The 27784-nt window shown below is 43.8% G+C and overlaps 1 protein-coding gene across 1 annotated transcript in view; it reads right to left on the bottom strand.

Annotated features, from left to right (window-relative positions):
• The window catches only part of DNAH9 (dynein axonemal heavy chain 9), a 215430-nt gene extending 200240 nt beyond the window's left edge, over nucleotides 1–15190 (bottom strand). Inside the window, exon 1 of the mRNA XM_075178154.1 lies at nucleotides 14700–15190. Within this exon, the coding sequence (XP_075034255.1) occupies nucleotides 14700–15050 (351 nt within the window). The 5' untranslated portion in view covers nucleotides 15051–15190. The remainder of the gene's footprint in view (nucleotides 1–14699) is intronic.
• Between the last annotated feature and the right edge of the window lie 12594 nt (nucleotides 15191–27784).

Below are 27784 nucleotides of genomic sequence, written 5' to 3'. Positions count from 1 at the left end.
CCCCCCCCCCCCCCCCCTTAATGTTACTTGTTATTTTTATGAGGTTCAAAATTTTCTATACAATCTCTGAAGTACCATCAGCAAGATACTGCAGTCCTATGTATAACAAGTAGAGATGCTCAGGCTCGGTTCGAGAAACGAACACACCCGAACTTAGGGGATCCGAGTCGGCTCAGTACTTCTGCGCGCCCTCGGAATTGAAAACGAAGCAAAATGTCATCGTTACGTCCTCGGATCTCACGATTTTTGGATTCCTTCTTAAAATCCAACATAACGGCAGACCCAAGGACCATTCCATCTTGCACCATTTTTCTTTTCTGCCCCTGCTGTGTGCCAATGTGCCCTAGATGTGCTAGGAACTACTGTGTGTTTGTGTCATTGCTCTGTCGCTTACCATCCAGCCAGGTCGCTGCAGTATTTGTCCGAAAGTGTATGAAAATAATATTGTGATCTGTGAGGTGGTCAAAATTGACTGCAAATGACTTCAAATGAGTGTTATTGAGGTTAATAATAATGTAGGAACAAAAAAAGAGCAAAAATATATGATTTCAGCATATTTTAGGATTTTTTCTAAAAAATCCAAAACCAAAACACACGAGGGCGGTTTTGCCAAAACCAAAACACGAAGCTAATCCAGATCCAAAACCAAAACCAGTTCACGGGGGTCAGTGAGCATCTCTAATAACAAGACACCTGGCCACAGTTGTTTTTTTACACGTCTTTCAATTTTAAGGTTCTAACAGTTATAAACGCACATTAATCCGCGTCCCAATATGAGCAGTCATTCTCATGTTTTACTGCAACTCATTTTTAAAGGATAAAACAAAGCATTTATATAGACAGGGTTTTAAAAACAAAAGCAAAAAGATGTTACAGCCTGAATTTTATTGACAGATTCAACGTCTTTTTTAACCTACTAGAACGCCTGCTGAATTTGTCCCTTCCAAGTAATTAGCCTAATTGTATATTGTTTTGGATATAATATACTGATTCAGGGAACGTTAAGGTTGTTTTTCCATTTAAAAAGAGTTTGGATAAGTCTGAATTGTTAGAAGTGGTTGGTGACTAAAGAAAAGCCATCATTAACATAAAAGAGAATATAGAAAGGACTTACCTAATACATATGCAGTTCTGGCTAATGCCTGGTTCTACGCAAGAAACTGAGTAATAGTAATCAATGTGGAAGCTGAACCAATATTCAGCATTTCACTGGAAGCAACAAGTCCTTTTCTATCATTTTATTAAAGTTGTGATAAAGAAAGACATATAGCAATTGGATGGACTTTTAGAGTTGAAGAAACTTATTTCACGTTGTTGCACAGCCCCATTAGGAGAAACGCATAATGCATCTGTCCAGTCACTAATTTCCCCAACTTTATTCACATGATAAGAACTTAGAGCAGTGACAACTTTTATTCATAACAACACTGCCATCTTGTGGCCAAGCCAGGAAAGGACAGCTAGTCTGTATTATTAACTTTAGTTTCAGAGACTTCTTGTTTTGTGATTTGTAATATTAGGATGTGTTTTTGTGATTTGTACCGGGAGGATGTGTTTTTCTGATTTGCACCTTAGGATGTGTTTTTGTGATTTGCAAAATTAAAATCAAAGTATTACATGTTTTTGGCTTTTAATAATACAGGATATCAGTATTCAATATGTACCAGTGACAACATTGCACTGCGAACGTAGTCCCTCAGTGATGTCACTGGTTTCTAGCATACCTACCAACTTTATAGTCTTTATAGGCTTATGTGTCATTTGACAGCAGGGGCGGGGCCAAACGCCGCTATTCACCGGGAATGGCGGCGTTTGGGAGCTAATTCTGCCCACTTCACTAGGAAGTGGGGCACTTCCTAGTGAAGTGGGCAGATGCGGAAGATTGCCACACTCGCCCAGGAGTCCGGGAGACTCTCGCAAAATGCGGGAGTCTCCCGGACATTCCGGGAGAGTTGGCAAGTATGGTTTCTAGTGACATGTGATGGCGGGGCTTCTTACATACGTTGAATATGTCGACACTTATCCATACTTACCAACTTTGAATAGTTGGTTTCCGGGAGCCTGTCATAGGAGGTGGGAGTGACGGGGGCGGGGCTCCAAAATGTGCGTCATTTTGGCCCCGCCCCCATAATGTTATGACGCAAAAAGCGCCATTTTATAGCGATTCCCGGTGAATCGCGGCGTTTGAACCGAATTCTGCCCGAAGTGGGCAGATCAGGGAGATTTCCACACTCTCCCGGGAGTCCGGGAGACTCACGCGAAATGCGGGAGTCTCCCCGACATTCCGGGAGAGTATGGCTTAAAATGTAGAAAGTGTGACTGTCGACAGTCACAATGTCGACACTAAGTGAGCAATGCTGCCGAGCCCGCCAGCAAAAAACAATTATTAAAACATTAAAAAACTACCCCCAACCCCTCCCCTCCCAAAGCACATTAAAACTTGTGCTGGCAGCCAGAGGACCCGGCAGCAATACAGCTAGCGGACCTGCCCACAAAAGGTTAAAAGATTTTTTTGCAACACGATAGGAATCATTTTTACAGATTTTTTTTTTAACGCCATTTGGATTAAAAGCTTACAAGAACACAGATATTGGTAAGTATTAGTGTATATAAATTTAACGGTGACGAGGAGAGTGCTTTGTTTAAATTTCTTGTTGGGGCACTACAGGTCACAGCGGGCATTGGGTGCCAGGGCATGTTGGCACATGTGGGTCCCCAAGTGCCAGCATGCCCTGGTTAGTAGCACCAGCATGCCCAAACTGTTATTGGCAGCCTGGGTTTGCTGGGTCCTGTAGTTCACAAAATGGTGTCTTTTCTATCTAAACCTACTTTATTCCCACCAGGGGTGTGGGAACAGCACTAGAGCTTTCAGCATGGGGCTGCGTACACTTGGGAGGGGGTCCGCACTTTTGTTTTGCAGACCCCAACTTCCTAGGGAATCCAGCCCCACGATGACCAGTCTGGGGCTGGTTGTCACTATGGCAGGGAGACCCCACCCTGCGGTTTCCCCTGCTATAGTGCCACAAGATAGATAGGTAGATAGATAGATAGATAGATAGATAGATAGATAGATAGATAGATAGATAGATAGATATGGACAAAAGTATTCTGGCCCTTCATCCCAAAGGTATTCAATGGGGTTGAGGTCAGGGCTCAGTGTAGGCCAGTCAAGATCTTTCACACTGAACTCATCAAACCATATCTTTGTAGTCCTTGCTTTGTGCACTGGGGCACAGTCATGTTGGAATAGAAAAGGGCCTTCCCCAAACTGTTACCACAAAGTTGGAAGCATAGCATTGTCCAATATGACTTGGTATGCTGAAGCGTTAAGTTTGCCCTTCACTGGAGATAAGGGGACTAGCCCAAACCCTGAAAAACAGCCCCAAACCATTGTCCCTCCTCCACCAAACTTCACAGTTGGCATAATGTAGTCAGGCAGGTAACGTTCTCCCAGCATCCTCCAAACCCAGAGAGAAGTGTGATTCATCACTCCACAGAACACGTTTCCACTGCTCCACAGTCCAGTGTCGGTGGGCTTTACACCACTCCATCCGATGCTTGGCATTGATCTTGGTGATGTGAGGCTTGCATGCAGCTGCTCGGCCATAGAAACCCATTACATTAAGCTCCAGCCGCACAGTTTTTAATGCTTACATTAATGCCAGTGAAAGTTAGGAACTCTTCAGCTATGGAATCAGCAGAGCGCTGGTGACTTTTTCGCACCATAAACCTTAGCAGTCGTTGACCCTGCTCTGTGATTTTACGTGGTCCTCCACTTCGTGGCTGAGTTGCTGTTGTTCCGAAGCGCTTCTACTTTCTAATAATATCACTTACAGTTGTCCAATGGCAAGGGCCCCATTGAAACACCTCAATTCCATAATTAGCAGGTGTGGCCAAATACTTTTGTCTATATATATATCTCAATACTTACACACATACTCTACCGTAGCCAATATTTTGGCACCCTTGCCCTTTTTTCCTCTAAACATAAGTTGGCATTAGCAACTGTATTTGGTCTCCAATATGCTTCAATTATTTATCTGTTATCTGAAATTTGGTCCATTCTTCTTGTAGGATTTAGATATGGACACAAAATTGGCCACTTAAGAACAGTTCAGCGTCCTATCTTGAACTGTTCCTGGATGCTTTTTGAAGTGTGTTTGGGGTCATTATCCTGCTGAAAGAACCATGTCCTTCGATGGAGGCCCGGTTTACCGATATTGGGTTTAACATTGTGCTCCAGTGTGTCTGAAGGTCAGCTTGAATCTGTTGAATGATTGATTGTGGTACATTGTGGTGCTTTCTCCACCATTCAAACAATCCTGTGCTGCAATCTTCATCATCATCATCCCCATTTATTTATATAGCGCCACTAATTCCGCAGCGCTGTACAGAGAACTTACATCAGTCCCTGCCCCATTGGAGCTTACAGTCTAAATTCCCTAACACACACACACAGACAGACAGACACACAGAGACAGACAGACCAGGGTCAATTTGTTAGCAGCCAATTAACCTACCAGTATGTTTTTGGAGTGTGGGAGGAAACCGGAGCACCCAGAGGAAACCCACACAAACACAGGGAGAACATACAAACTCCCCACAGATAAGGCCATGGTCGGGAATTGAACTCATGACCCCAGTGCTGAAAGGCAGAAGCACTAACCACTTAGCCATCGTGCTGCCCAATTTCTCTCTTGCGGTCATGTCAAGAGAGTTTGTCTACAGTGCCTTGGGCTATAAACTTCCTACTATCATTGTGTACTGTGGAAACTGGAACATCAAGGTCTCTAGAGATTCATTTATAGCTTTCAGATTGTCCATACTTGGCTACAATCTTCTGACTGACCTCCTCAGACAATTCTCTGGCTTTCTTTATTTTCTCCACTCCCATTGCAGTACATAGTGTGACCCAAAACAAGAGAATGAGCCACCTGCCACTCACCACAGTTCCAAAGTGAAAGAGAATCACCTGCTTGACATCTAATTATTTCCATTTCCAAAATGCAGCAATAATTATGTCTAGCCCATTGATGAATCTCTGGCAGAATAAGCTACAACTTGGTAAAGTATTCAGCTTTTTGAGCAAATGGTGCTCTCTCTCTCTCTCTCTCTCTGTGTATGTATATATATATATAAAAGCCTATTTACTAAAAGTGGAGATGTTGCCTATAGCAAACAATCAGATTCTAGCTGTCATTTTGTAGAATGTACTAAATAAATGAGAACTAGAATCTGATTGGATGCTATAGGCAACAGCTACACTTTTTCAAACCCGCATTTTTGTAAATATACGCCCAAATCATGGCCAAAACTTGTGGGGTACGCCATCATTGGACACTACTTTGCTTCTTCTGAATATGGTCAAGTGCTTCATCTGTGAAGAACTCGAGGAAATCAAGGTTCATTACTGGGAAACAGCACATTTGGCTGTTTTTTATATTTTTAATGTAATCATGTTATTTTGCTTCTATTCCTATTAAAGTATTTTAATTGTACTACACCAGCCCTGGCCAACCTGTATATGATCCATCTGATTATATGGGGGAGATTCAGCACAATGTGTCTCTGGAATGTCCATGGAGATACATTGGGCAGATGTTCTGGCTGGAAACTCCTCGCTTGTATCTCATAGAGGCGTGAGGAAAAATGAGTGGATATTCCCTATCATAATGGGCAGCATTTGGCGCAGCCAGACATCACAGTGATGTCCAGCGGCACATCTCCGGCAACTGAGATCCCCCAAGGAGTCTAGGATCTCAAGCCTAGTTAGCAGCACTAGGAAGTCAGAGGTTTCACAAAGCTTCAAGACAGAAACTCTCTCTCCTGCTGGTAGACCAATTTCAGATTGGGCTGAAAGGACATAACCCAACGGAGTTGACATAAATAGATAACCTCATCTGTAACTTAAATAACCCTTTATAACAAAACTGACTACCCCAATCATGTGAAAACCCTGGAGGTCATTAACCATTACCATGAACGGCAGCACAGCGAGATAGTGCTCGAGAGGTCAGCCATACCAACACCATCATCCTCTCGAGACCTTGCCCTTAGATGAAGCTCTATCATAACGAGAACCAACTATAACAATTAATGCCACCTGGCAAATTATGATCTTGGGCTCACCTATCCTTGAGAGATGAGTTTATTTACTTACAAAACTTCAAGCAAAGGTCCAATGGCATGTACTTTATGAGCCGCGTGCAGATTTTGATCAAAGAGTTATAGTGGTTAATATCAAAGATTCAGAATTCCCTTGGCTCTGTCACCAGACTCTCTGATTGTAGATAAAATATGCACCCTTGGGTACATTCCCTCCCAGTCACTTTAAAATCACTGTGGCCAGAGACAGCACTTTGATAGTAAAGCACTTTACCTGTTCTACCGTGTTGGTTTTCAAACAGACGGAAGATAAATTTGGACTGGGTATTCACAGCTGTAGAACAGCTGTAGGCTGTAGATGGTACCAGGACAAAGTGGGCATGACGCATGGGGCTTCGGACATTTCTGGCCACTGTGGTTGAATACCGCCAGCGTGTCTGAATTCTTCTGAGCCCCAAAATATTACAGTTACAATAATAACCGTGGGACATTGCCACAGGTCCCACAACATGTGAGACTCCCTATTGGTAGCCCTGTCCATAATCATCATCTCCTTGGGACCTTGCCTTTGGGGGTACATTTTTCCATACCCTCAGACTCCATTGCCATGAAGGACCAAACCCACATAATCAGGACTCTCCAGGACCCCTGTACTCATAACCCAATTTTACCCCACACCGGGCTATTCCAAACAGGCAGGAGATGCTTGTTTACCTTCATATTTAGCTTTCTTACTGTTATACCTTAACCCCGCTTACTGCTAGCTCAGTCATGTTTCCTTTTCACAAGGCTTGTTCTAGGATCTATTTGTAAAAAATACACTTGTTCATGTGTCATTGCAATATGATATACTGAAAACTGGTCCCTACATCGATGGTAGTCATTACAGCTACTACGAAAACAACGACAACACTTATCCTGACATAAAAAATAGAAAAATGGAGAAGTCTGCGCTTCCCTTGAGTATGAATGTGTGTTGTGCTGTCTTTGGGAGGAGAGTGGGTGGAGGTGGGTCCTTACCCCGACATGCTCAGCGCGAAGCTGTCATTCCCGACAGACTGGTAATGCGACCAATCACCATCCCGGGACCACAAAATTACGTCACTTTCAAGGGCAACACTGTTATTCCTGCTCTTAGGGGGGTAGTGCATGGAGGCACCACCTGTACAATGTAGTAGCCTTCGTAAAAAACATTGTACAGTCAGCACTTCCTTGCATTACCCCTTTAACGGCACGAATAATAGTATCGCCCTGGAAAGTCACAAAATTTTCTGTTGCTGGGATGTTGATTGAAAATGAGACCTCCAACAATGGCGACCAGTCAGGATTACCAGTCTGTCAGGAATGACAGTATAATATATATATATATATATATATATATATATATACAAGTTAACCTGTGTATGATACTCATGCATTCTAGTCAAATCAAGCTACTTAAGGTGTTAAAAAGGTTCTTGTCATGCATTTGGGCCTAGCCCAGGCCTCCTCAGGGGAAGAGCGTTACTTCCCGACGCAAGCGCCCTTTTTTAACGTGGTTTTGTCCACATGTCACCACCTCATCATTTTTCTCCATCACCTCATCCTTCATCTTCATCACCACATCCTTCATCAAGCTACTTAAAGTGTTAAAAACTCCCCACTGTCACCCCCGGCAACCACCAACCACTCCCAACTGTCACTTCTCCTTCAAGAAATATATAGGTCAGTGTATAACTCTGCCCAGCAGGTGGTGCTGCAGCTTGGTTTTTTTTTTTTTTTCACACGCACCACTAGGCATTTATATAGTAGATATGTATTATATATATACTAGGGGTAGGGGTAAGGTATCATATTCATCCACATTGACCAGCTCCTGTATGTGTGGTATTTTTTATTTTTTTTATTGCTAAAAGCAACGACCAAGACAAAGATGCAGCAGAAGACCATGAAAAACAAGACGTAATTTATACACCTGACAAGACACGGAGTAGGAAAAGCTAATTAGTATGAACGTTGCCTAGTTTGAAATCCTGTTGTTTCTGCAATTATAATTACAGCATATTATAATAATGTTAAGGTTTCGATTCCCATTCTCCTCATATTTTGATGGAATAATTTGACTTTGTGTTCTTTAAATACTATTTTTACAACCACAGGTTTTATGGGAGGCAGAGAGAGAAGGAAAGGGAGAGACATTTATAAAACATTCATACTAACTAGTAATTTTCCTTAATTAGAACAATTTGCCTAAGAAAGTTGATAGTTGGATAGTTTTCTTACATTGCACATGACTTATATAAATGTTCTAACTTTACCTATCAATGTGGTTAGCACTTCTGCCTTACAGCACCGGGGTCATGAGTTCAATTCCCGACCATGGCCTTATCTGTGAGAAGTTTGTATGTTCTCCCCGTGTTTGCGTGGGTTTCCTCTGGGTGCTCCGGTTTCCTCCCACACACTCCAAAAAGTGTGAGTGTGTGTGTGTGTGTGTGTGTGTGTTTAGACTGTAAGCCCCAATGGGGCAGAGACTTATGTGAGTCCTTTCTCTGTACAGCGCTGCGGAATTAGTGGCGCTATATAAATAAATGATAATAATGATAATAATATTTTCGATCACCATATGCCTGGGTGACAACATTACACTTTTTATAAATGTCCCTAAAGATTTGTGGTTGAACCCTACTTCCAAATAGTAATACTTCCATGTCTGAGAGTTCTCTGGTGTAAATATATCACATTGTAAAGCTATCATGTTCTTTGATAATGCGGCCACTCTGGTCCTTGTTCCACGGCAGTTTATGGCTAATATTATACTTCATCTGGCCTATAAAATAAGTGTGACAGCTCTCGCTAATAAAACTTGTATTCTTTCTTCCCTTTTGTCATGTTTTGGGTGGGGGGCAGTGAAAAAGAAATTTGTGAAGGAAATTGAACATAAAACAAAAAATAAAACAGTCATATCATTGTCCCCGACCCTATGTCTCCTGAACACCCTGAGAAAAAGCATCTAATTCTGGTATGCACATAATGATAAGCGCTCGGCGATATAGGGCTACATTTACTAAACGGCGGGATTGAAGAAGTGGAGATGTTGCCTATAGCAACCAATCAGATTCTAGATGTCATTTTGTAGAATGTGCTAAATAAGTGATAACTAGAATCTGATTGGTTGCTATAGGCAACATCTCCACTTCTTCAATCCCGCAGTTTAGTAAATGTAGCCCTCAGTCTTTTTATAGTCATTTTCTGGGGTTGTGCTATTTGGTAAAACTTTCATCTACCTATCAAATTTCGAACAAAAATGTAAAAGTAAAGATTATATTGGATCCAATAAGGTATGTACATGAAGGATCTATGTGTCATATATATAGTATATATGTATCAAAAAAAATAAAAATAATATATATATATATATATATATATATATATATATATATATATATATACACACACACACTCACACACACACCTACTCTCCAAGAATGTCCAGGAGACTTCCGAATTTCTGGGATTCCTCCCGATTTCCTGGGAGAGCAGCCTCCCAGGTCCTGGGCACATTAATTTACTGGCAGTGGTGGGGATTATGATGGGAATCACGCCTCATGGTAGGGTATACAATGCTATTCGCCAAGCCCCGCCCCAACACGGCCACCTGTCCTCCGTATCTCCCAGAGGCAAAGTTGGCAACTATGTAAATTATTTTATTTTTTAACATAAACACACATACAACATACTTGACAAATCTCCTGAATTTCAGTTAGTCCTCCCTGACTCCCGAAACAGTAGGCAAACCTCCTGGACCCTGTAAAATGCCGAAAATTCATGGCATTGAACAGCAGGGGGCGGGGCTTAATTATTTCATTAGGCCCCACCCCCACTATTCAATTCCTTGAATTTCTGTATTTTTTTAGTAGGGGCGGGACTATAGTGACGTAACACGCCCCCTCCTACCCTCTGTCACATGATCTGTACTCCAGGATCTTCCAGAGTACAGATTTAAAAAGTAGGCAATACATGCCCAAATACATGCCCACTTTTAAGATTTCTCCCCCGGGAGATCCGGGGGAGAAGTCATGTGACATGGGATAGGAGGAGTGGTGACATTTACCATAGCCTCGCCCCCACCATAAAAAGCCGAAATTCACAGCATTGAATGGAGGGGTGGGGCTTAATAACACGCTTAAGCCTCGCCCCCTCCATTCACTGCAGTGAATTTTGCCAAATTTCGGGAGTTTTGCCTACTCTTCCGGGAGTCCGTGAGACTCATGCGAAATGCGGGAGTCTCCCGGACATTCCGGGAGAGTTGGCAAGTATGGGCAAATATGACATACAGGGGTCTAAGTGGAAATGTAGATGTGGCAGTATGGGAAATGTAAGCGAATGGAATTTGATAGTTTTATAAGGAAAGCAGCAGGAGAAGTGGCGCTATGGCGTACCACCATACACCACTGTACACCACTGTGTGTGTGTGTGTATGTGTGTGAGCGTGTGTGCAGGGGCGAGCTGGGCCGGGGGGCACCCCCGGGCCGCTCCGTCTGACAGCTGTTCGGGCCGGCCGCCCCCCCTCCTCCCCCCTGTAGACACAATATTTTCTATTACCGGCAGCCGCATCACAATACACGCGATGCGGCCCCCGGGCTGAACTTTGCCAGCCCGCGGGTGTGTGTGCCTGTGTGTGTGTGTGTATGTTAGCTAAACTTAGATATAAAAATGCACAAAGTGTCCCACATGGATCTGGTCATACAGGTGAAAGCTAGCTCTGGTCAAAAAGGGGTTAATGCTGCACATAATTATTATTAAGATTATTTGCTCTCCCTGTACAACCACTACATAACCAGTATGAATAGCTGTCAGTCCTGCTCTTAGTGTGGGATGGGGTGGGACGCTGCACTGTCACCATGGCAATCAAACACACAACTTTCATCTAATAAGGTCTGCATTTGCCCTAAGCCGGGTTAACCTGTTATCTTCTGCATTAGGCATGGATTTTATAAGCATAATGTATTTAACAGTGAATAAATTACAAATTGGGTTTACTGTAAATGCAGGACATCCACGGAGCTTATATAATCACCTGGTGCAGTGCTATACAATAAACACAGCTATAATCTGATTGGTCGCTGCGTTTGTAAAAAAGCCTGTATGGGGTAGCTATGTGGATACCTTACTGTGCCAGGGCAGTCTGACCTTGACCTAAGCTTGGGAATCCCTCCATGCACAGCAGGGAGTCCCTGCCCTCACCTGGTCTGTTTGTAATATAAATCAGTGCCAGTAAACAATGGCTGGCTGAACAAACTTCACACAATCACTGCTAGGTAGACTACACACCTTGTTTACTGGTGAAAGACTTAGTCATAGCTACAAATGCATTGCTGCTTGGGATTTCCAGGGGGGTTGGGCAGGGTTACCAAGCAGGCACTAGCTCACAAAAATTCTCAAAAGATCATTCACCCCTGCCACTGTCTAATTAATGAAACCCAATAGCCGGGCTGATCTGTATTAATTTTCCATGCCATTCACCTCTTGTAAAAGAATGTTATAGAGATACATACCCCAGGGCCGGTCTGACATTAATGGAACCCTGCAATAAGAGTTATCCAAAAGCACAATCTAATATTAAAGTGGCAGATGGCAACTCTAGACGGCCATTATTATAATATAAAGCATTGTTAGAGTTTGCTGAAGCCTAGGTTTTAATCAGCTAATGGGATATCAAGCCCAGTGTACAACACAAGAGGAGATGTAAGAATTCTATTAATAAGGAGTAATAAATCCTATTGTGATAATAAGAGCCCATATATTAGAGAGTAAAGGAGTCCTGGGTAATGTTCATGCATTATTGAGTTTGCAACAACTGTGGTAGAATGGGTTAAATAATGGGATGACTTACCACAGTCTACAGAACCAAAAGAAGTCAAATCAACCATTGTGACGCGTTTCACCAGCAGTCACAGCACTTTGTGACTGTGATAATAGGTCTACATGGGAAACAAGTGCTCTGTATATACTTATTTTTGTTTCCACCACTGGATGGATCAACAATGCTATAAGTGTGGTTCATGACAGGTCAATGCTTGAATGCTGAGCATACAGCTTCTTTCTATCGGAAGAGAGTAAGACAGGAGTGTAGGACATCCAATAGGGGGCAGGCTGCTGCAAAAGTACAGCAGAAGGGCAGACACATTTCTAGGCAGCACAGTGGCCTAGTGGTTAGCACTTCTGCCTCACAGCACCGGGGTCATGAGTTCGATTCCCGTGGAGTTTGTATGTTCTCCCTGTGTTTGCGTGGGTTTCCTCCGGGTGTTCCGGTTTCCTCCCACACTACAAAAACATACCGGTAGGTTAATTGGCTGCTATCAAAATTGACCCTAGTCTCTCCGTGTGTGTGTGTGTGTGTGAGTGTGTGTCTATATTAGGAAATTTAGACTGTAAGCTTTAATGGGACAGGGACTGATGTGAATGAGTTCTCTGTACAGCGCTACGGAATTAGTGGCGCTATATAAATAAATGATGATGATTTCTAGTTATAGTGTTCTCGACTGATGTCAGACCTGATGTAGCCCTACTCGACTGATGTAGCCCCACGACAGCATGGGATGTGGTGCAAAGGAGATAAAAGAGCAAATTTAAAATGTGCACACAGATTTAGAGATGGGGAAGGGGCTTGTCCTAGCTCAACTCTAAATTGCAGTGTAACAATAAAGCTGTACAATATTTGTGTGCTACAAGCAAACAGTATTCTCCCTGCATGCAAAATAAAATTAAATCAATGCAACATGGTTTGTCTAGGACAGGGGTAGGCAACCTGTGGCTCTCCAGGTGCTGTGAAACTACAAATTCCAGCATGCCTTGCCACCTATCTGCTGGTTATCTACTGGAAAAGCATGCTGGGACTTGTAGTTTCACAACACCTGGAGAGACGCAGGTTGCCTACCCCTGGTCGAGGAGCAAAGATGAGTATTTTTCTTTTTTGCTGTGCTCCTAACTCTAGATAAGGCCCATAATGACCAACAATCATGCTCATAATTTTGCTTGGTGATTAGAATTAGGAGGTGACTACAAGAAGCTAAGATTAGGTATTGTTATTATCTTTTATTTATAAGGCGCCACAATGCTTCCGCAGATCAGAACAATGGGCACAGATAAGCTCTATATGAGAGAGTGGTGACATGATACTGATAAAGGTGACATGAGAGAGCAGGAGTATCAATAAGATATCTCAGCTCTTCTGTGGTCCCAGACCATAAATGATATAGTATTATTTTTTAGGGATCTGAACAAATGAAATGACTCTGCAGCCCACTCTAAAATAGTCTCATTGGCAAGAAGTGATTCACCTGTGCCCAAGAAAGTATAATGTAAAACTGATTTTTAGCGGTAGGAGATAATTGTATTTTGCCTACATAAAACTTCCGCAACAAACTTCTGAGGTTTCCTTAAGGGCTTGTTCAGTTGATCGGTAAGGACATTTTAGTAAGAATTTGCTCACACCATTTTCCGGATGGAAGACGTGAGCAACCACTGTGATTTTGGGGTTAGAAATGGGATCCTGTAGTCTTCACGCCTTTGCTGTTTGTGCACTGCGCCCACGGGCTGGCTAGACTGGGGGGCATCTGCTCCCCAGGTCGGTCCCATAGTTGGCTACCTTGGGCTGGGTCACTGGGCCACCTGCATTTATTTCCCTTTAAAATGTTCCTGATAGGCTGCTGAGTTGAGTCTTGCCGCCTCAGGCTAAACTTTGCCAGCCCTCCCCTGACTGCCCCTCTCCCACCGTTTGTCTCTCTCATATTGTGTCTTGTCTGGAACAGTGTGGGGCTCGTGTTAAGTTGAACGCAAATTACATTCTTGGCGTACAATACGATTTGTTATGCTAGTAAAAAAAGCGTATTATGGGGCATATTCAATTGTGGAATTTTCCCGTGGCGTTAAAACTATTACCGTTATTTCGGTAATACTAAGCCAGCTTGAAAGGTACCGTTATAACGGTATTTACGCGCACTATTACCGTAATGACGGAATAGTGCGCGCACCGCATTACTTTTGCCAGTAACGCCAACAATTGAATATGCCCCTATATGTCAAGAACGCAATTTGCGTTCAACTGAACGTAAGCTCCTTTGAGAGCAAATTCGTACTAAAGACCCATTCGCTGCTTGTCTCTTCAATCCCTCGCTCGCTTGCCAATAATTGCCCATTTTGTAGCAGCTTGTTTCCTGTGGGGTGTTCTATACACAGGTGATTTTTAATTGCTGTGCACCCCAATAATCCTCTTTTAATTCCATTCAATGAGCATAATAGAATGAGCAATCTAGGCAGTTTAGGGTATGAAAGGCCACTTTGACAGCTGTAATGAGATTTCAGATAGTTTAATCTCAATCAATTTATTGAATAAAGTGTTTTCTCAGCAATTAATGTTGAAAGATTTAATGGTAGCCACTAAAACATAGTACAATAGTTTAGGTCTAACAGGCCATCTTTAGTGATTTCTTTAGTAATGCCCAAGTGAATGAACCAAACTGATTTAGCCACCTATGACCTCATACAGTGGAATGCTCCAATCATGACAAATATTAGACACATGTTTTAACACAGAAGGAATCTGAGAGTCTTACCTCCTCCACCATGGCAGAAAAGTGTTCCAGAGGGGTGTATGAGAGGTCCCCATAAATCAAGTTGTTCTTCATTGACTCTGAGCTGAGTGACACATTGCTCCTCTTCAGAAAATAGACTGCTTTATTCTTACAAGAGTTTGGAAAGTCTAAGGAGGGCACCAGATGCCCTGCTGGGTTCAAAATCACTATCAGCACTAAGTGGTCTGCTTTATCCAAGAACTCCTGGAAGACCAGCCGGTGCTCCTCGCTAGAGAGACATTTCTGCCAGCGATCAGCCTTCAGCTTTAAAGTTTTCAGCACATAGTCTTCTACAAATTGCAGCCTCTTATCTACAGGCACCGGCTCCCCCATCTCTCCTGTGTCCCGGGAGCAGAGATTGTCAGAGTCTGAGGAGGGCTGGCTGGGATTGCTCAGACACCTCAGTCTTCCCTCAGCTGCTATGGAAACTATGTTTGTATGCAACAAGTTGCAAGGAGTCCTGGTTGCTGCTGCTGGGACAATTGTCTTTCTCCCTGGGGAGGCTGAAGAGACACAGGTGGTTAGGTTACTATTGTACTCAAAACGTTTGTAACCACAGACAAATTGCCATGAACTAGTTAGACCAGATTTAAGTGTTGAATTTAAGATTTTAATGGAGTAAAACGACAGAAAATCAGTGGGATTATAATCTACTGCACCTCATAGGACCTTTTAACACTTCATTTCATTCATCCAAAAGTGATTACAGCAGAGGGTGTTTTGGACATGTAAGATTTAGATCGATATCTCACAAGGGATATTCAAAATACTATAAGGCTGTCATTCCAATGGTTTTAGCTGTGATATTGACTCTACAGAGTGTGTAACATTGTTAGAGGCGATTACAGAGGAAAGAAAAGGAACATTTTAGAGAGTTACATATATTATGTTTGATGTGTGTGTATGATTGTTTGTGTGTAATATATATATATATATATATATATATATATATATATATGCACAATGCTCTTTTGTTATAGTTCTCACCGGAACTGAGTTCCGGCACCATTTTCGAGAGATTTTCTAAGTTTTTAAAGTAACATTTGCATATTTGATGTTTGGTCCATGTGGACTTGACTCACCCTGTCGAGCATTGCAGGTCGGTGGAAAAATCATTAAAACGGTGCATCTGTTCTGGCTGGGATGGCGCTGCTCAGCTTGTGATTGGTCGTGTGGTTGCGCGCTGAGTGCTTATTGCGGTCAGTGACCGTTGTGTTTCATTATACAACTGACGTGTGTGGATGTGTGTACAGTGATTGACTGCATGATGTGAGTTCCGGCACCTTTTTTCTTACAAAGAAAGCACTGTATATATATATATATTAAGGGGGAGTTTTAATGAGATAAAATATGCACGATGTGTCTCCTTGCACCCCATAGGGCTGCGAGCAAAAATGAGCAGATATTTTTATCGTCCTAACGGTAAAAATGTACAGCCGCGATGTTCTCGGGAACATTGCGGCCAATAGAATCTCCCCCTAAATATTTATCATGGTCAAAATGTTCTCTGACACTAAACCTATTAATACACATACATATATATTTGATTTGAGCACAGGAAGGAAGTGTCCAATTTGATCACAGACACACACACACACACACAAAGCCATTGGGACCGTTCAGGTTGTTAGGCACTAGCACCGACTGGGGCATATTTATTATTTACCGCATATTCAACATGACCAATGTCAATCCTTATCGTAAAGATAAGGATTAAAATATTGTGACTATTTATTAAAAATCTTCACTAGGAAAAGCAATCACGATTAACTGCTGTTACTGCAAAGACCTGTCTCCTATGTCCTCTATGGTCACTATCGCAAAGTGGAAAGTGGACATCTTTGCGATAGTGGCCGGGGAGGACAGCAGGTAAAATGCGGTGAGGGACCAGAAGATCCCTCTACCACAATGCTCTCCTCAGCTGGCGTTAGCCATCGGGCAAAAGTTCCGAACAATTACCGTCGGCAGCCACTAGCAGATAGCGGGCATCAGGCCCTACGGTCACAATCAGTTTACGATCGACCCAGATCACATGTTAATCGGGATTAGCGGTGGATTTGGGTCCAAATATGCAATTTGAACCAGGGAGCTTGATCTTAAATGACCAATCTGCTGTGTAGCCCAGAAAAGATATGGTATTATATATATTAATCAGATCAGATTCTGGAGGGTTATTATCTAGATGGGTGCCAACAACAACACGTTAGACTATTGTGCACCTCAGACTTTTTTTATTCTTTGCATTTTTTCCATAAGCAGCCCACCTCTTTATTTTTTTTGTTTTTGTTCCTATTAATTTTAGTCTGAAGAAAGAAAAGTGGAAAAACATACAATGGTATTTAAGTTGATCTTTGCCCAGTGAAAGTGTGGGTTATTTACAGGGCAAGCAGTCAAGATTAAACGTACCTGTGCATCAGAGCCAGACCTGTTTAGAAACTTTAGACTAGAAAATCAATCACACGTAAAGCTCACAGATCAAATGCTTGTTTTGCAGCTGTGATCTATTCTATACAGACTACAATGTGATCGGGGAAGCTGAATGCTGGGCAGCATGAGGCTTGTTAGAGTGGGTTGTGCAGTGGAATATTTTAACATTTGTGTATGGAGGAAAGCATGTGGCATCTGGGGAAGTTGTGTCATAGCCACAGAGAAGTAAAGAACCAGCTGGAAGACGGAGTAAGATCTAGGAGCTCTCTAGGTATCCTGTATGAGCAGCAAGAACAACACACCCTCTTCTCTAAGATACCATGTACATAGGGATCAGTGATGAACACAACACAAAGTAATGCACCACAGACCAATGTTAAATTTATTAGGAAATGTCATCGGGAAAGATGAGAGACGCTCCCCTCCCCGTTGATACTAGTTGGCTGCAGTAAGAGGAATCTTACCACAAGCCAGTCCTGGGAACATCTGTGAATGTTTAGTCAGCATGTTGGTTCGGGCATGAACACCGGAACTGGAAGCCCGGACATGAGATACCAGTTCCAGATTCTATTTAAAAAAAAAGAAGTAAATAAATAAATAGAATTTTATTTTTTATAGAAAAAATGCTTTATTTTAATAATAAATAATTTTTACTGTGGGCACCATCCTGAGATGTACATTCTTATCATGGGGAAGCATCACAGGTGGCCATCATCGATGCCTGCTGCCTGCATTAGAGAGCAGTGGAGCGGGATAAAGAGAGCAGTGGAGCGGGATAAAGAGAGAAGTTGAGTGGAATAAGAAGGGCAGTGTAGCGGGATAAGGAGGGCAGTGGAGCAGGATAAGGAGGGCAATTGAGCGGGATAAGAAGGGCAGTTGAGCGGGATAAGGAGGGCAGTGGAGCAGGATAAGGAGGGCAGTAGGGCAACGATAAGGAGGGCAATGGAGGGGGATAAGGAGGGCAGTGGAGCGGGATAAGGAGGGCAGTGGGACAAGATAAGGAGGGCAGGGGAGCGGGATAAGGAGGGCAGGGGAGCAGGATAAGGAGGGCAGTAGAGCAGGATAAGGAGGGCAGTTGAGCGGGATAAGAAGGGCAGTTGAGCGGGATAAGGAGGGCAGTGGGGCAGGATAAGGAGGGCAGTGGAGCAGAATAAGGAGGGCAATGGAGCGGGATAAGGAGGGCAGTGGAGCAGGATAAGGAGGGCAGGGGAGCAGGATAAGGAGGGCAATGGAGCGGGATAAGGAGGGCAGTGGAGCAGCATGAAGAGGGCATTGGAGCAGGATAAGGAGGGCAGTAGAGCATGATAAGAAGGGCAGGGGAGCATGATAAGGAGGGCAGTGGAGCGGGATAAGGAGGGCAGTGGAGCAGGATAAGGAGGGCAGTGGAGCGGGATAAGGAGGGCAGTGAAGCAGCATAAGGAGGGCATTGGAGCAGGATAAGGAGGGCAGTGGAGCGGGATAAGGAGGGCAGTGGAGCAGCATGAGGAGGGCATTGGAGCAGGATAAGGAGGGCAGTAGAGCGTGATAAGAAGGGCAGGGGAGCATGATAAGGAGGGAAGGGGAGTGGGATAAGGAGGGCAGTGGAGCGGGGTAAGGAGGGCAGTGGAGCAGGATAAGGAGGGCAGTGGAGCGGGATAAGGAGGGCAGTGGAGCAGCATGAGGAGGGCAGTAGAGCGGGATAAGGAGGGCAGTGGAGCGGGATAAGGAGGGCAGTGGAGCGGGATAAGGAGGGTAGTGGAGCGGGATAAGGAGGGCAGTGGAGCGGGATAAGGAGGGCAGTTGAGGGGGATAAGAAGGGCAGTTGAGCGGGATAAGGAGGGCAGTGGAGCGGGATAAGGAGGGCAATGGAGCGGGATAAGGAGGGCAGTGGAGCGGGATAAGGAGGGCAGGGGAGCGGGATAAGGAGGGCAGGGGAGCTGGATAAGGAGGGCAGGGGAGCGGGATAAGGAGGGCAGGGGAGCGGGATAAGGAGGGCAGTGGAGCAGTTAGACAGTGTAATGGTAAACTGTACTGAATGGGTGGGTTTTAAGGAAGTGTTTGCAGCTTTGCAGGTAAAGGAATAGCCTAATAGAATAATGAGATTGTTCCAGAGAGGGAGGGGAAGAGGGAGAAATCTTGGATGTGGGAGTGAGACGTGGTGGCCATTGGTCGATCGGAGAGGGGGAGGAAGCAGATGAGTTGGAGTGGGCTTTGAAGGTGAAAAGTTTGAAGAGCATACCTTCCATCTGTCCCAATTTACAGTAAGTGGGACAGTCCAGATTTTTTTACTGCTCTGTCCCGCCCATGGACATGTGTGTTCCACGGGTGGTAACGTTGGGGGTAGGGAGCTATGTAATAGGCAGCCTAGTGCTTTACAATCCTAGGCAGCCTTCTGGGGGCGTGGCCATACCCCAAGACCCCCTGTCCCGCTCCCAGAGACTGACATGTTGGGAGGTATGGAAGAGGAATCTGTACAGGAAAGGGAGCCACTGTAAGGCCACTGATTCCACAGCGCTGTACAGAGAACTCATTCACATCAGTCCCTGCCCCATTGGAGCTTACAGTCTAAATTCCCTAACACACACAGACAGACAGAGAGAGAGAGAGACTAAGGTCAATTTTGATAGCAGCCAATTAACCTACCAGTATGTTTTTGAAGTGTGGGAGGAAACCGGAGCACCCGGAGGAAACCCACGCAAACCCAGGGAGAACATACAAACTCCACACAGATAAGGCCATGGTTGGGAATTGAACTCATGACCCCAGCGTTGTGAGGCAGAAGTGCTAACCACTTAGCCACTGTGATAGATCTTTACATGGATATTCCAGGAGGTGCTCCCCAAGAGTATGACCGTGTTATCTGTCATCAATACTGTATATCAAAAAGGAGGGAAAGTCTCTATAGTGGGGGCTCTCTACAGGGCCACAATATTCAATTCAAATTTATAATGCTTTATTTCATTACTTTAAAGATATTTCCAGAAAACTAATTTTATGATTATGTATTTACTAGAAAATTATTTAATAGCTAGTCATTTGTGTCACTGTTATACTTTTAGAATTAAGTTATGTGTTAATTCTCTTACTGCAATATCTATGTATATGATGATACTTTTAATTTGCTAATAAATCATAAAATAATTTTATTTCGTTTGGACCTACTTCGAAAAGAATGAAATAAAGCATTACAAATTTTAATTGAGTAATTGTGGACCCATAAGGAGCCCCCACTATAGAGTCCTTCCCCCTTTTTGATATACTTGACAGAGAGAGGCATCAGAGGTGGACCAGCCAGAGAGCAAGATTAGCCTTGCCAAAAGAAAAAGTTGTTTTTCAGTGCTCGTCTGAAGCGTTAAGAACCACAAAATCAAAAATGAAAGTTAATTCATTAGTGGTTAGCACTTCTGGAGTCATGAGTTCGATTCCTGACTATGGCCTTATATGTGGGGAGCTTGTATGTTCTCCCCGTGTTTGCGTGGGTTTCCTCTGGGTGGTCCGGTTTCCTCCCACACTCCAAAAACATACTAGTACAGTGGTTCCCAAACTTTCTCAGTTCGAGGCACCATAATTTTTCAAGGCACCCCTAAGCCAAAATAATTACCGGGTAGTCCCGTTTTTTAAGTAGTTGGGTCAAAATGACGTAAGATGTATTTGGACTCCTTCACCATCACATTGTGCCCCTTCATCATATCACTGCGCTCCTTCACCTTATCAGTCTGTATCCCCTTCTTTGCCATCTCACACACTGAGTCCCCCTCTTTGCCATCTCACACACTGAGTCCCCCTCTTTGCCATCTCACACACTGAGTCCCCCTCTTTGCCATCTCACACACTGAGTCCCCCTCTTTGCCATCTCACACACTGAGTCCCCCCTTTTTGCCATCTCACACACTGAGTCCCCCCTCTTTGCCATCTCACACACTGAGTCCCCCTCTTTGCCATCTCACACACTGAGTCCCCCTCTTTGCCATCTCACACACTGAGTCCCCCTCTTTGCCATCTCACACACTGTGTCCCCCTCTTTGCCATCTCACACAGTGTCCTCCTCTTTGCCATCTCACACCCTGTGTCCCCCTCTTTGCCATCTCTCACTCTGTGTCCCCCCTCTTTGCCATCTCACTCTGTGTCTCCCCCTCTTTGCCATCTCATACTCTGTGCCCCCCCTCTTTGCCATCTCACACTCTGTGTCCCCCCTCTTTGCCAGCTCACTCTGTGTCCCCCTCTTTGCCAGCTCACTGTGTCCCCCCCTCTTTGCCAGCTCACTCTGTGTCCCCCCTCTTTGCCATCTCACTGTGTCCCCTCCTCTTTGCCAGCTCACTCTGTGTCCCCCCCTCTTTGCCAGCTCACTGTGTCCCCCCCTCTTTGCCATCTCACTCAGTGTCTCCCCCTCTTTGCCATCTCATACTCTGTGCCCCCCCCTCTTTGCCATCTCACACTCTGTGTCCCCCCTCTTTGCCAGCTCACTCTGTGTCCCCCCCTCTTTGCCAGCTCACTGTGTTCCCCCCCCTTTGCCAGCTCACTCTGTGTCCCCCCCTTTTTGCCATCTCACTGTGTCCCCTCCTCTTTGCCAGCTCACTCTGTGTCCCCCCCTTTTTGCCATCTCACTGTGTCCCCCCCTTTTTGCCATCTCACTGTGTCCCCTCCTCTTTGCCATCTCACACTCTGTGTCCCCCCTCTTTGCCAGTTCACTCTGTGTCCCCCCCCTTTCCCAGCTCTCCCTGTGTCCCCCTCCCCTCCTTCAGCGTCTCTCTCTCTGTGTCCCCCTCCCCTCCTTCATCGTCTCTCTCTCTGTGTCCCCCTCCCCTCCTTCAGCGTCTCTCTCTCTCTCTCTCTCTGTGCCCCCTTCACTCTCCGTTCCTTTATTTACCTTCTTCCTCATTTTCTGCTGTCTTCTCTCTGCTGCTCCTGCTCCTCACGACACTGTCGGGCGTGATGACGTCACGCCCGACAGTCTGTGAGAACAGTGAGGAGGATCCGGCGCTGGGTAGGTAAGTTCTTTTTTTTCTTTTTCTTCTGAGGGCGATCGCGGCACCCCTGTGACAGCGCCGCGGCACCCCAGGGATCCGCGCACACACTTTGGGAACCGCTGTACTAGTAGGTTAATTGGCTGCTATTAAATTGACCCTGGTCTCTCTCTCTCTAAGTGTGTGTCTGTCTCTGTGTGTATATTAGGGAATTTAGACTGTAAGCTCCAAAGGAGCATGGACTGATGTGAGTTCTCTGTACAGCGCTGCAGAATTAGTGGCGCTATATAAATAGCTGCTGCTGCTGATATGAAAACAAATCTCTTAACATTTAACATTGGCTAATGTTTCCTTTCTATTAACGGGATCAGCATACATCTAATTTGAGAAATAAATACATAGTTAAGAACTAAATTATAATAATAAATAAATATAAATAATATAAAGATAAATTTAAATATAAATAATAAATAATACCTAATAATGAATAACTAGTAATTAACTCAGTTTGTGGTGTTAAAATGTCTCAATTGATAGTTTTTCTTTTATAGACACTGCCAAATGTGGCAGTGACGTCACAGGCTGTCATGGCTATCTGCCCTCTCCTTAAGTTATATATGTATATAGACCTGCATATCTCTCTCTCTCTCTCTCTCTCTCTCTATATATATATATAGGACTGCAGCGGTCACATGGTACACAGTGCAGGAGCAAAGCATCCAGAACCAAAAGGATTTATACAGATAAGCGACATCTTATCTCTTTGGTGTGTACACAAGTGGTGATGGGTTATCACTGAAGCACACTAGCCTTGACCTTTTTGGTATTCTGTCTTTTCTTATATGCATACAAGACTGGAGTGAAATCATATGGTCTTTTGAGAATAATAATATATCTTGGAAAATGAATATACCCACTGAGTTTTGGATGATCTAATCTGAGAAATACCAAACCATTGTGCGCCCATTCCTTGTGTTGTACCTGCCCTATGTATATAGACCTGTATAAAAAGTAAATTCTAATATTATCACTTATAATTGGGGAATTATGATGTCATCACTTCAGTGTCTAACAGACTTTTTAAACTTTTGTATAATAAGGAATAATGTACCCAATACTGTAAATTATTATTATAGAATTGAATCTCCCCCTATATGTGAGGAGAGGTGTCTGGACCAGGTATGTTATATAATATATAGGGTTTAATATTACACTGCAGTAATATATTCTCTGTTATACATGGGATAATGAACCTCTCTAATATAAGGATATGAGAAGTCACAGAGGCTGAGCGCCTCAATACAGGTCACTTATGATATATTTATAAATCAAAGCAGAGATGCATTATGTCATGCAGTACATGTGTAGTAGTAGTTGTAGTTTTTGACAAATACATTAAATATATTATAATATTTATCTTTAATGTATTAGATGATGTTTTGTTATACTTACTTTATTGTTTATGTAACACCCACTCCCGGTGGCTGAGTGTATGGGTCGGCACTAGGACCCAGAGGAGACACAGCAGGAGGGTTGCTTAGCAACAAGGCAGGTATGGGAGGGACAGAACCTGTGTGGGGAGGGGGTGTGGCGGTTGTCAGTTGGAGGGGACAGTTGGCACCAGGACCCGGGAGGGGGAGGAGGGAGGTCCTGGGTCTATGGTGGGAAGGTAAATGCAATATAAGCTACAAGCCAGTGACTGAACCTGTGTCAGAGACAGGGAAGCAGGGTTGGGAGTACATTGGAGAATGTTACTGTACATCCCAGAGTTATCAGCCACCGTTCACGCGTCATCGTGGCCACGCCCCCTGTTGTCATAGGCTGAATTTGTGGTGTTCATTTAGGGGGTGGGGCCAAAAGGATGGTTCCCCCCCCCGCCCACATTAATTAAAATGACGCTATTTGGCAAGCCCCACCCCCCACACACCCTCCTGCCCCTGGGATCTCCCGGAGGCCAACGCACACAAGTTGGCTAGTATGGGTGATGATTGCCCCACCGCCAAAGTGGTTACTGAAACCATTAAGATCATGCAGCAGGAGAAAGGGAGCTGTATATGTTTAATTTATTATTGCAGCAGTTTAAGAATGTGGAGTGCAGACGTAGTGTACAGTGTATGTTTTGCCTGATGCCCAAATTAATTGCAGTGCAATAAACATCTGATTGCACTGCACCAGCAAGTTACATGACCTGGGTCCCACAAACTACAAATAGACTTTGTAATAAAATACCTGCATGTGCGGGGACCCCCTGGTAATTTACACCCATGGCCATGAGCCAGGGCTAGATAAGGAGGAGCACTGTGTAACCCGTGCACCTCACACTGCACACCAGGACTGGGGGTTACATATAACTATGTATTTTATTTTTTATATTTTAAATAATCTTTGTTTGTGACAGGATTCTGTCTGTGAAAGTATGCTGCATGGTTGGAGGGATTAGGTAGAGCATTGGCGGTGCTTAGTGACATGCCGGAAATGTAATCTATGGTTGCAATTAAAATTATAATAGAAGAAAGGAATGAAGCAGTGGGTACTGTTCAAATTTAATGGACCTCATTAGCTAAGCACATGGATACTCACTGTAATATGCCTTGGTGTTGTGCCTAGACGGTCTGCTCAGCGCCTATGCGCGCCCACTGTCCTCTACCGGGAGAGTTCCCTTCAAATTAGAAGTACACCTAGACCATACTTGCCAAACCTTCCCGGAATGTTCGGGAGACTCCCGAATTCCAGATGGGTCTCCCGGCCTCCTGGGAGAGATTCTTGAAAATCGCATCATTTTGGCTCACCCTCCCCGCATTTGCATCATTACATCACGGAAGGTGGGGCAAAATGACGTGATTCGCTTGGAAAGGTTAACAACTATCACCTAGGTTTACTGAAAGGCAGAAAAATCTGAGATCTGATCAGTGCCAATTCAAATGTACCTTCTCTACCCCTTCGTTTCAGTGATCTCACTATGAAAAGGCAAATGTCCTAAAATGACCAACATAGTGATCTAGTTATCTGTGATGATGACACAAATAGCTGTATATTTCACTCATGTAGTGTAGTAATATATCACATTTCTGAGGAGATTGTGTAGGCCAGACACAATATAAAACATGCTTATATATTCCCACATCTGTATCCCAGCTGTGTACATAACACGGTGCAGTAGAGCAGGGGCAAACACAAGATTTGCAGAGGGGGGTTTCCACACCACGCCGCCAGTGGGCGTGACCAGTATGTATGGGGGTGTGACTATAACTTTAGACAGTGCTTGGCTGCTCTCCAACTCTTCCTATCCCCATAATATACATGGACAATTCTGCATGCACTACTGTTAGGTGCACGCAGCTCTCCCTTTTCAAGCAAAGCTGTGTGAAGTGGGTGCAGGGTCCAGCCACCTCAATTATACAGTTCCCCAGGCTTGGAGGGGGGTTTCCAGGCACCAGGATCCTCCCCCCTCGGTTTGCCTATGTAGAGGTGTATGATAACTACACGCTAGTAATATATTCTTTATTAAAGTTTTACATGCATGATTAAACTTTGATGTGTCTAGTACTAGGATATTATAATCCAGGTGCTACCAAGCTCCATGTATAATGCTCTAGAGCTGACACTGCTATAACACTCTACATGGGGTTAAGCTGATCGCACTCATAGATTTTGTATTTTTCCTTTACAATGTTCTAATCATAAAACAGTCTCATCTTACAGAGATCAAACCATCTATCAAAAGTGTTCACACAAGCAGCACAATTTTAGTTTGGCAACGGGTTACATGATTGTTGTTACTGAATTCAATGTTTAATCTGCATATGCCTCAGTTGTTTAACGATGGAAACATGAACTGTTCAACCTAGACTATTGGATTACACACCGTGATATTAGAATATTTTGAATACTGTCATGAAATGGCAAAAATGTGTACAGAAGTGTCCTGTATTAGTGAGGCCAAAAACAAACCAAGGGGCAGATTTCCGAAGTCCTCCAAAAAAGGAAAACTGGAGATGTTGCCTATAGCAACCAATCACATCTAGCTCTCTTGTCTCCAGAATGTACAAAACAAATGACAGCTAGAATTTTATTGGTTGCTATAGGCAACATCTCCACTTTTTAATCCCGCAGATTAGTAAATATACCCCTCAGTGTTAATCCAGAGCATGGAACGAAAAAAATTCTCTGCAAGGCACCAATCTGTTTTTTTCTTGTGTGCATTTATAGTGCAAACAATGGAAGTCTTAAAATTAGTGCATTTTCCCCCATTTGTATTGTTTTGCATCTGAATTCTATCTTGATGCACTTGATGCAGTTTCTCCACTGATTTGATCAACTGGTTAAAAAATGCACTTTTTGGATGACTTTTTAAACAAAACCCCAAACAAACAACGAAAAACCTTTATGTGAACAAACCCTAAAACTCACAGTGAAAACTAAAATACCTTATTCATCTGGCGTTCTGACTGTGTTGCGCTCTTGTGTGACAGAAGAACGCCGTTCCCTATTCACTTTAATTTTTCGCTGCAGAAGCGGTTGATCACTTCAGATAGACCCGGTGGCAAGCTGCTCTAAACCATTTATAACCTGGTACTCATGTGGATGGGGCAAATTATTGCATGATGGAAGAGAAGATCATCAGGATTGGCCAAGTAATTAAAAACAGAGGTCTGTAGTAGGTTACAACCTATTGCTATACTTACCAACTTTTATAACCTCCCCTCTGGATCAAGAGGCAAGTCGGGGGGAGGGGTGGTGGCGTAATCACGTACCAGTGACCTGCACCCCTGCTGTGAAATGCTGCGTTTCATGGCTCTGCACAGCGGAGCCTCTGCTCTTCGGGGTGTAGAGGAAGACTACACCAAATTCGGGAGCCTCCCATACATTCCAGGAGAGTAGGCCGGTAAGCCTATCGCTAGTCTAATAGGTACCCAGGGCCTAGGCGGTAAGTCACAAGCACAGTACCCAAGTTTTTGCAATTTAATACTTGTTCCTTTCTTTACCACTGGAATGAAAAACATCAGGCTCAACACATAGTGGAATGCTACTGCCGAATTCTGGCATCTACAGCCCTGTAGAGACACCAGCATGTTGTGCCACGGTGACGTTACATCACTAGTTCCCACGAGCAGAGACAAGGTGGGGATGTGGGAACATTAGTCACACTGGTTCATCATCTGCACATTGGGGCTGCTGTGCTGACCTGAGGCTGTTCTTCTACAAACGGGTTCAGGAAGACGAAAAATACTTAATTATCATATAAAATTATAAATGTATTTAATGTAATATGTGACCGTAACTGGGGGCCATATTTACTATATAGGTTGGTACATGTGTGAGTTCAGCTTTTATGGTACTGGATTTGCATTGTCTTTTCTTGTTCAATGCACAGTGTCTCCATCACAACAGTGTTACTATTAGCTCAGCAATCATCCATTCCGAAGACGAGTGGACATCATCATCATCAATTATTTATATAGCGCCAATATATTCCGTAGCGCTTTACAATTGGGGACAAACACAGTAAACTAATAAACAAACTGGGTAAAACAGACAAAGAGGTGAGAAGGCCGCTGCTCCCAAGCTTACAATCTATGGGACAATGGGACATGTGTTTTCTCAACAATCCTCCAAATAAGAGGACTATTAAGTAAATAGAAGACTAAGGGGTGTATTCATCAAGCTGCGAGTTTCTGGCGGGTTTGAAGAGTGGAG

Source organism: Mixophyes fleayi, chromosome 6 (assembly GCF_038048845.1).
Source record: "Mixophyes fleayi isolate aMixFle1 chromosome 6, aMixFle1.hap1, whole genome shotgun sequence".
NCBI classification, from domain to species: Eukaryota; Metazoa; Chordata; class Amphibia; order Anura; family Limnodynastidae; genus Mixophyes; species Mixophyes fleayi.
The sequence above is the reverse complement of the archived record's forward strand: the minus strand, read 5'-3'. Positions and strand labels throughout refer to the sequence as shown.